General features: G+C 35.7%; 1 protein-coding gene across 1 annotated transcript; it reads right to left on the bottom strand.

The window, feature by feature from the left end:
* Positions 1-3,211: 3,211 nt before the first annotated feature.
* LOC145772344 (LHFPL tetraspan subfamily member 2a protein-like) lies at positions 3,212-10,513 on the bottom strand. The gene is made up of 3 exons (XM_082584221.1): positions 10,215-10,513; positions 8,817-8,911; positions 3,212-8,183 (listed from the first exon to the last, which is right to left on the bottom strand). Exons 1-3 carry the CDS (start codon positions 10,417-10,419, stop codon positions 8,022-8,024), a joined length of 462 nt encoding a protein of 153 aa, XP_082440347.1. The 5' UTR covers positions 10,420-10,513; the 3' UTR covers positions 3,212-8,021.
* Positions 10,514-10,835: the final 322 nt, after the last annotated feature.

Here is a 10,835-nt window from a genome sequence, read left to right as displayed (position 1 = left end):
CTACAATGAACTACAATGATTTTTCATTGTAGATAGATATGATAAGCAGTTATTTTTGTTACTTGATAAGGGCTAACGTGTGTATGGCCGAAAACGTTTGTAGCTTATAGTTTATGTTTAATTTTAATGGATTATGTTAAATGCCGTGTGGTTGCTTGGTTGTATATGTCTGTGGTTGAAGAAAGTGACCTCTTTACCAAAATTGTATTTTCTTGAAGGGGCGGCAAAATCTGAATCCGCCCCGGGCGGCACATTCCCTAGCTACGCCACTGGTCCAAATGCGTTGAATGAACAAAAAAAAAACAGTTAAATAAATAATCAGAAAACTTTTACATCCTATAGAATTCTTCACTTTGGTGTTTTAGTGTAGGTCTACGTCTACCACTTTACAGATAGCCTAACAAGTATTGAAAAGAATATCAGACTGTACCGTAGTGCATAACTGCAAGTTATCATCTGATACGAATCATAAGTAAGTAAAAAACTGTGCAATCATGTTGACAAATTGCCTCTTTGCTTCTGCTGCAAACGATCGAAAAAAAATCACCGGTTTGGGAGAAACGCTTATGCAAAATCACTACTTTTTATCAAACCAAAATTTATCCTCTATTTAAAATTTTCAAGTTTAAGATAAAAATGTCCTCGGGGAAAAAATCACAAACTTTGATGTTGAATTTACAAAAATAACCTGGCTATTCGTAGGCCTAATTTAAATGCGTTTTGTTCACCAAGTGACCCATGACTAGTTATGCTACTTCGTGCCCGTAGGGCACATAAGCCGAAAAATGACGGAACAGGTGTGTCTGCCATGATGAGGTAGGCTACAGTACAGCATGTTGAATAGAATTTTTGGTTTTATGATAAAAACCGCATTAATTTGTGTAAATGACACAATCTCACCATAAGGTAAGTTAGCTACTAATAACTTAGGCAGTTAGGCTACTACTTTTCAAATGTAACAATGGTGTTTCTTGAAAAGGTCAAAGACTTGAAGCTTTGCAGATTCTCTATCCTTTGCCATTTGAAGTGAAAATATCAAAATAGCTTGTTTCACTTGGTTTTTAATGAAGCATAAAAGAAGATTGGGTACAATGACACCATTTTCTTATTTTTCTTTTACCCCCTTCCCCCACGACTCAAAATATGACATGGGCCGGCCAACTTCAGCCATCACCGCACAGGTCACGAAGATTGTCTTTCTTGGCTTCCCGTCTATTTAATCAAGTCTTAAACTACTGGACGTAAGCCTGGATACAACAACAAGCCTACATAGCGCAATATGAAAGTTTGACACGGCCTCCGGACAAAGTTGCCATAGCCTATGATATTTGAAAAGCATTAACACTTTGAGATGTAATATTGTTTTTTGTTTTTTTTCTGAATAAATTAATAATAATCATCTTGATTTCTACTCATTGAGTGATTTTTTTGTAAACCTAAGTGCGTTCATTAAAAATTAATCTCTTTTTCCACTGAGTAGGCTGATAAAGCTGTGGGCTAAATATTTAAATCCGTGTATAGCCATAATAATTATAACCCTAATAATCTAAATGACTTGTAGCTTGTAGGCCATGCATTTAATCCTAAAGCACTTCAAGAAACACACACAAAGGGCGTACTTCACGTTGGCTGACTTGAAAAAAGGATCACCAGTTCAAAAAAAAAAAAAAGCTTTTAAAATTCAAAAGATGAAATTGCTGATAGAAACTAAATCAAAAATGTAGACTAAGTACTTTTGCAGTGATGAATTTTGTTTTTACTTTCAATACCTTTTCATGAGGGAAAATTACATTTGGACAAACGAAATTCGCTTTGTAGCTCACTTTGTTAGCCACTTAGCCTATGACTGGGTAGCGCTACAAAAAATCCGGTGTTTGACTGACTGCACCAGGGGCGGATCAAGCAAGTAGCCTTGAGGGGGGGCGATTTCAACAAAGCACAATAATTTGTAAGTCTACATAAATCCGACCTTGCAAATGCACTGTGAATAAAGTTATTTTTCTGTGTTGTAGGGGTGGGGCGATCGCCCTCCTCCCCTGGACTGCACATGCCCAAAGGGTAAGGCTACGGTAGCCTACTAGCCTACTTTGAAAATGATACAAACGAACGATAATTACGTGGTTTATTAAAGCTAATACAGTGATTTGAAGAGTGAGGTACATTGGAAGCTATCACAAGATTTTGACTTTGGTGATTGCATTGAGCTTAGGCGTGCAAATATTTGTTTGATGTTTACCGACATTTCATTTTTCTTACGTAGATCTTACGTTTCACCACAACAAATTTACGCAAAGTGATTCTTGCGAGGCTAATCCATGCCAAGGATAACAAAAGGCCCTTTGTTACATTCCTATGCATGCGAAACGCGCGTCCAAGGTAACCAGCACCCTAAAGGAAATTATTGAAGACTGCGAGGCATGTTTGAAATGTTGAAAAAATACCAAGCTAGATTAAGATCTAACGAAGCTTATGACTATAGTTGGTTACCAAGCAATTGAAGCAAGTAAGCCATTCCTTTTTACATTGATTAAACGTCTGCAGTGGAGGACTGATTTGCTTGTTGGACAATGGACATGTATTGGCAAACTGCACGTCTTGTGTAGCTAACTACTTTTTAAAACTGAATGGATGAATTTGTGGCGGCATGTGTGTTCATTTAAACAGCTATTGCTAGGCCAACTATACAAATAAACTGGAATAAATGTTTTAAAAGTTGTAACAGATGGCGCTGCCCATGCTTAAAATTGCTTAGTGCATGTATATCATGTGATTTAAACCAAAGCTGGCCATTTTACGAGTCTTTCTGCAAATCGCTGGGCAGTAATTTCAATTTTTCGTCACATCAACATGACATGGCATCAAAATAACCAAACTGTAAAAACAAATTGATTGATGGTGCAAAAGATTGAATCACCAAGAAAGTACATGCTCATTTCAACTTGAGCAAATAGATATAAAATAACACGTCATTGGAATCTCTGAGTCAATATTTAACTAATTTGTACAATGGTTTCATCGTACCTATGTTAAAATATACGACTCCTTGTTTAACAAGGCATGGATAAAAGATCTGCGACTTTACCATTTTGTTGGGTGATACTGAATTACGTCATAGCTTTCGGATAAACTTAATTTAGCGGCAACCTTTTGGAGACGTTTCTTGATGAAGAATCAGCATTAAATGAACTTGCAAGTCTCACCACTAAAAATGATGGCTGGTGTTTTTAAACTTGTATTGCGAGATTTGAACGCACGTAGAAAGACAATAAAACAACACCCGTGAATGTGTATTTGACTGTGTGAGCCCAAGTCATTGTGCTATACGTTGATGCAACGTTCAATGGAGTTAAAAAAAAATTATAAACTAGTAAGCTTTCTCATCAGTATGACACCAAATACCTAATTAATAATTCGTAATCAAAGACAAATTAATAAAAACGAATTAAAACAAGCAAACGTTCGCATGGTGAATAGAGGAATTCAAATTTTAGATTTTCAGCAACTTTGATGCAAAACAGTCATATTCGAAGATAAGTTTAAAAAAAGAAATTACGAAATACACATAAAAGTGCTTATACCAGCACAGCAGGTGGGTTAATACTTTTTTTTCGTTAAATTCACTCGGAAATTAACCACACAAGTTTCATCAGTCATTTTGGTCAACTAGAATGCACAACTGATGACAAGGCTCCATATACGGCAAAACGCCTTCGAACCCAAACAACAAAATCTGTCATTTTTACATTGATTCTACGTTGAAACAATGTAAAAATGACGAATTTTGCTGCCTGAGTATAACTGGGTGTGGAGTCAACCCCAACTATAGGGAAGCATAGCGAAAAGGCTACGAAATCGACGGGCAGCTGCTGAGAGGCCGGGTATCAACAGGTAACACAAAAGCCGGGTATCAACTAAAGAAAATGGGACAAACACATGGTGACACTTGGAATTGGTAAACGGAAAATTATCTAGCTAAGGGCTATATTTACACATGATTTGCAACACAGTGGCGAAACATTATTTACAGCACAACATACAATATAGATATGACAAATTTAAATAATGTATTTCATGAATGTCTAAAGGAAAAAACTCAAATATGAAAATTATTCTTCGTTTAAAAGGTCTACAAAAACCACAACTTGGTCAGTGTCTTCCGAAAGAGGATAACCAAGCACCAAGAGGAACTAAGTTTCCTTACGTTTTCGTAGTTAACATGGCAATTTGGAAGAAAATTTCTTTTGAATGTCTGAGTTATCTAATGCCCACCAGCACATGAGTTTGGACTTTCTTGCAACTAGAACTAAACTACAATACGGTACTTGATAATAAATTAAAAATGCCTAATTCTTGTCCTACTTGAATTTAAGATGGTTTGTGAATGATGATTTAGACAAAATCACCCCAAGGTAAAAACCATAGCGCTTGTGACAACAGAAAAGCACCAATAAAGCATGATGTACAAACACAACTAAATCTGAAACAGTAATATTTTTTTTATTTTAAGCACAACATTTACCATAAAGCAACATATACATTTAGAACTGATGCAAATTTTGTACCTTGCAAAGCTTTACAATGTTAGGAACAGAAAACAAACGAAATATGCAACACTGCAACCAGCCATTCTTACATTAATGTGTGTGCTTTTCATGTAATCAAGATTTAAAACTTACTTTTAACGCAAAACATGAAAGCCTTATTTTTACAGAAAATGATAATAAAATTATTTATTCATCACAACCAAGCAACTAATCCTAATGTTTGACTGTGAACGACTAGCTTCCAGACAGCAAATCCGTAATTTTTACATTGATTAAACGTCTGCAGACATTTAATCAATGTAAAAATAGGGGATTTTTGCTTTCTCGGCTGTAATAATGTATTGCGAAGCGTGATTGATTTGTTTAAGAATGTTGCCGCAGGTTCAGCTCCAAGCGATGACGCGAAATTGTAGGGAGAAGTTGACCAGCAAAATACAGTGTCACATTATTTTGTGAACTAAAACTGATAATGAAATCAGCCAGGTTCGGAAACGTGAGCGGTTGAGAGACATCGGCGACTACTTCATCACAAAAACTGATAAAACAAATCTTTTTAATCGACATTTTTAGCACTGTACATTTAACAACGTTGAATAAACGTAACAACAAATCTAAGGGAAGTAGGGTTGTTGATTCTGTAAAAGAAAACGTTTCTGCATTGGAAGACAGTGACTGGAACAACAACATTCCAACATGTATTTGTCATCTCCCTTGAGTGCGACTAGCGAAATTCAATATAAAGTACAGAAGGTGTCCAGCTGATAAGTTTCGTGGTGTTTTACGTAATTATATGCATGACTAACGTAAAAAAAACAACTAATTTGACAAATAGGGGAGATGGTTCACGTGGAAACTCCCTGGAGACCAATTTTGACTGACAACCACATAAAATCTGTTGAAATCTGAAGCGCTTACGTAAAATAAACATTAATGAACAATGTGATGACGCTAAAATAAAAAAAAATCATTGGTGAAATTTGCAAAAACAGCTCGACGGCAACCAGCGTAGCAGTTATCTAACCTGTTGCGATCTACAAAAGCAAGCACTCTTACGTTAACTCAATGTGTAGTTACGTTGTATGAATGTTGATTGGTTCTGTTTGCATCAACGCACAATGCAGTCACTGACCGGTTTGAAACTGAAATCATTTCCAGGAACGGAGAAACGAGCTTTTTGACAGTCAATGAGCGTGAAAATGACGTTTTATTTCACCAATCTTTGAGAACAAACTCGTTTCAGTATTGTCCATCCTGTGGCTAATTGTCCATCCTAAGTGGCTAATATCTCGAAAACGAAACATGTTTCACAACATGCTTTTTACCACAAACAGCAAACTAAACCAAGATCAAGCAAAAAAATGCTATTTCATCGTTTTAAAACAAACAAAATCACGTTAGGTTGTTTTTACGTCGTAGACAAATTTATGTAGTTTTTAAACGAAGCGAATTTGGAAAACAATTTTCATTTTTAATCATGTAGCGTAATTTCTATACAAACCACAGCAAAACGGCTTGAACACCAGATATGCCACAACATTAAAAATGAGTGCGCCAAATGTGAAACAGTCTGTAAATAACGCAATAACGATAAGTTTGTGGTTTAATATTTCAACAAGTTAGTATTGTCAATATCGTTTATGTCAGTTTCAAATAACCACTGCTTTCATGTCCGCGTCAAGCTCACAGGTTATCAATGTTATCAGCTTTTTAAATCACTACTTTACTAAGGTGAGGTTTTGACGCCTCACCAAGCAGTACATCCGTTTTTAAGATATTCAACCTTTGAAACGTGGAATGAAATATCTCTGAAATTAACAGAGATGTTGGCTTTGCGATGTTTAAAGTTATATATGTGTTAAATTGATAGACCGCAATGTAATTGCCAGACAACAACATTAAGTTTAAGGTCTGCAGACGTTGAATCAATGTAAAAATACACCAAGTCGAAGAACACAACTTGATGAATATATATCAAGAGTAAAATATGGATTAGCCAACTCTACCTGTTTCTATGATACCACAACTGGGATTAAACCTCTTATACGATTAAAACAAGTAACCTCCAAAAAAATTCTGCGTTTTAACAATTTATAAAACAAAATTAAACGGCCACAAAATGGGCCACAAACAAGAACAACACTAGCTGAACAACCAAGATTTCAAAGGCTAGGAAGAACAATATGACATTATACTGATAAACGGAAGAACTATGATATCGCAGTAATACTTCTGTTTGACAAGTAGATAGAGATCATGCATAGGACTGGTAAAGCACAACTAAAATTAAGCACAAACAAACTAACCCGTTTTGACTTTTGTATCCGTTTTCGCTTGTATTAATAGGCACATTGATCTCAGAAGCATTGGCAGGGTGAATTAAAAAACTACTAAAATTTATGAGAAAAGTCGCAAGAAATTTAACTGGTAGCACTAACACAAGATTAAAAGCACCTTCTTAACGTGGTACACAAGACACCAGTGTTGAACCAGATCGAGTCAACGATCACTGAACGACGTTTAAATTCAGATCAAAGGTTTCAGTTTTAAAATGCAAGACATTTGGAAGACATACCGATGATTCTAGAAAATCGACATGTGATCTGAAGTGGAAGCAGAAAAACTAAAACGTTTTGCGCCAAAAATTAAAAAAATTGATGCTTTTTGTCAACTATGTGTCAACTTCTTCTCCTTCCCAATATTGATAGGCCTGTAATTTGACAGTGGTGATATCATAACTGTTAACAATTTCACCTTACCAATGCCTGGTTTGTGGTTGAAGATGCCATTTAAATGCTCAACAGTTTTGTCAACCCATTACACAGGAGCAGCACTAAGTCCCCTTACATTGTTTTTCGTCGACGTCAAGCAATGTTTATTACTTGAAATATTAGCAGCCAATAAGTATTGAAAAATTTAGGAGGAACCTCTCCAATGACTACCATTTGGTGATCATGGTGAAATATAGCAAAAGTTGTCCAATTAACATTGAACAAAACTGTACTAAGTAGTTCTTGCTCAAAAAAGCGATGCCAGCGATGCAATGCAAGCCAGCGATGCGTGGGCAGACACAACCAAAAACCAGGGTGACTCTGTGTCGTCATCACCAAATTGATGGCAATATAGTTACAACCTACTATCAGTAAGTTAATTGCAGATATTCTATCACTAGTCGGCTATCAATCGCCCTTAAAATACCATTTTTGATACAATACTTTCTTCAGAACCAAAAGCTTTTAGAAAAATGTCTGAAGGTTTACTAAGTCGCCAGCAATTGGTCAAACCTTGCTATTCATAAAAATTTGGACTTTGAGCATAACGGATATCTCCAGCTTGAACAATTTTGTACATAAAATAAAGTGGCAAACACTGATTGCAGTGATAACAGAAAACACACACCTCAATGCTCAAATCGCTTGAGTAGTAAACGATATAATAAAATAACGACTTTTCCTAAATAGTCGCAGATATCGAAAGTCATTATAGAGCACAAACTGGATTTTTTCCATCACTAATATCGTTTTCAACCGTTTCACTTCCAGTGGCGGCTTCAGCCTGATTTGACAGCACAGCACAGAAAAAAGCCATAAGATTCCCAAACATTGCAGCGTAGTATGCCCAACCGATGTGACACGTTCCAAGCTGTGAAATTACCGAGACATTATTAAATAGGTATAAACTTTTTTAGGCCTGTTTTTGTGAAGATTGCACAAAGGAATAAAAGTCAGGCAGATTCAAACTTGTAAAACAGAGACCTGTAAATTACTTTCATTATTGAGTTATACAGTATATACCGGTATATTAATATCATTTATCCATTCATTCAATAAGCCACTGAAAAATCTTTCAAGCCCAAAAGAGCTAAATCTACCAAATTGTATTCCATCATGGCATCAGAACCTTGCAGCTCAACTGCACACAAACTATAAGTGGCAAAAGACAAGATCATGATACCACATGCATTATCTTCTCGCTTATGGTAAGTTTGAGTGTCATAGACAATAAAACTAAACCAGATGAGGATGAATTTCGGAGTAAACGTTTAAGTTTTTCAAGTTCACTTTACTAAATTTGAATGCCAAAATCAGGCTCAAACAATAGATATTCCAGAACAGGTCAGGCAAAAGGATAGACCATTGGACTGTTAAAGACTCAAATAAAGACAGCAACCATATATATATTATAATTATATACATAGATAATCGTTACCGTACCTGCAGGCTACACAACTTCTTTCCTAGTTTCTGATAATATATACCTAACTTCAAAACTTACATTAAAGGCAGCAGCATTAGGTCCACATTCAAATCGAACCTTTTCAGATCCCCAACCAGCAGGAAATAACACCAAAGCGAAAATGAGAAAGAGCCCTGACATTACAATAAAAATAAATTCAAAATCATCGATTTTATTCTGATTGTGTTGTTGGGAAGCATGACTTATAAATAAATATAAAAAGACTGCAATGGATGAGATATGGTGGCATTTGTAAACAGTTTTTGCAAGAAAGCAGTTCTTTCATGAGACATTGCAAACAAGACTATATAATTCTATATAAAAGATTAGAATTTTTGAAGTACCGGTATATATATATATTATATACTGGTACGGTAGGTAAAATATGACTTTTAAGAGAAAGTGTTCATCTTAAAGATTGACTATTGTCAATTTATGCAACTAGCCAACTAACTAGATATATATTGATCATTTCATACACCCCACGACTGTAACCCAGCTGCAGTAAAGAAAATGGAAGTATGTAATGACTATCAGTTCAGTTGTGTTTATTTCTGACCATCACAGCAAAAACAATACATGTTAACATCGCAATGGTGTAGAACAGGCATGTTCAGCCTTTTTTTACAAGCAGGCCAATGTGCCTCTTTAAATGAAAATGCGGCAGCATCATTTTTTTACAAGAAAGTTTAGTATCTTTTTTTTACGAAAATAATATATGTCAAAAAACAGATTCGATGCAGTCCACAATTACATGTGCGTAACAATGTATTGAAAAAACTGTGAATGAGATGTTGGAAGATGAAGAAACTAGAATTCAGTCAAGTGGATTTGGCAGCATATTATTGCAAACTTTCAGAATGTTTGCTTTCAGCTGCAATTCAAAGTTGACTTTTCAAATGTTCGTCTTCTAATTGGCTTATTTGCTCTCCTTTGCAATATTTCGTCTTAAAAAAATTGCTTGTAGCACAGTAGCAATATTATGTAATTCCAAAATGTGAAATGGTTTTCAAGGCATGTTAGACAAAATCCGATGCTTTCCTTGAACATAGCTTTCCTTGAACTCAAGTTACTTGATCAGGGCTGGGATCTATAACTGTGTTTAATGAGTTGGTCGCCTCCCTTAATCCAATTCTATCACCAAGGCTGGAAACAATGAGGTAGAATTTGTGATGGCTTTCAGTATGAGGTATACAGTCTTTCAGTATTATGCTAAGTACTACACAGGCCATGCAGAACAACATGTTGTACATGACTGGTATAGAAAAGGGTAGAAGCAATGTGTGTGAAGCATTGCAGAAGCAAGGGTAGAAGAATTGTGTGTTTCATGCCACTATGGTTTGAGACTCAGCTTTTTTCTGATGCTGCAACTTAGGGGGAAGTCTTTACAAAAACAGCACTATTTTTTTATTTTAAACCAATATGTTAAAAAGTTACCTGCTACTGCTTGCAAAATTCCAGAAATACTGAATATGCTTTTTCTCCCAATATTGCGAAAACATAGCGCCCAGACAGAAAATAATGCAACTATGAGAAGGAACAAAATTGCAATCACCATGAAGATGCATGTTGCCACCCACCAAGAGGATGCAATTTCTCCCAAAGTATGAGCATAAATTCGACAGTCATCTGAGACACTCATAAAGTCAATTGGGCCTTTTTGTTCACATCTTAGAAAAAGTCCAGTTGTTCGCACCACTGTATCTTCTTTAGGAAACAAGGCTTGTAACTGTGAACTGTTGTTAATAACAATTGGTTGTGCAACTAACCAATGAGCACTCAGAAAAGAAGCGAGCTCCACTAAGCAGACAATTATGCTCAATAAAGTCCATAGCAGAGACCTAAGTGTAACAATAACATAGCAACACTTCATTGCAGAACGTCAGGTCAAATGTCCATTAAATTGTACATGAAATAATATTGTCTAGTTTCCCACCTGTAAACAGTTAAAATAAATCAAATCACTATGTATGTAAATCAAAATCAAATCAAATACTGTATTAACTAATTCGGTACACGGCATCACTTGTACCAAATTAGCCTAACTTTTAACATTGG

This window comes from Aplidium turbinatum, chromosome 6, assembly GCF_918807975.1.
Source record: "Aplidium turbinatum chromosome 6, kaAplTurb1.1, whole genome shotgun sequence".
Taxonomy (NCBI): domain Eukaryota; kingdom Metazoa; phylum Chordata; class Ascidiacea; order Aplousobranchia; family Polyclinidae; genus Aplidium; species Aplidium turbinatum.
This window is presented reverse-complemented; position numbering and strand designations above follow the sequence as displayed.

Coding starts and splice junctions, on each gene's coding strand:
- LOC145772344 (XM_082584221.1), bottom strand. CDS start 10,419: ATGAGTGTCTCAGATGACTGTCGAATTTATGCTCATACTTTGGGAGAA. Junction 8,912..10,214: donor AATTTTGCAAGCAGTAGCAG/GTAACTTTTTAA, acceptor TTGTAATGTCAG/GGCTCTTTCTCATTTTCGCT. Junction 8,184..8,816: donor CTAATGCTGCTGCCTTTAAT/GTAAGTTTTGAA, acceptor GTAATTTCACAG/CTTGGAACGTGTCACATCGG.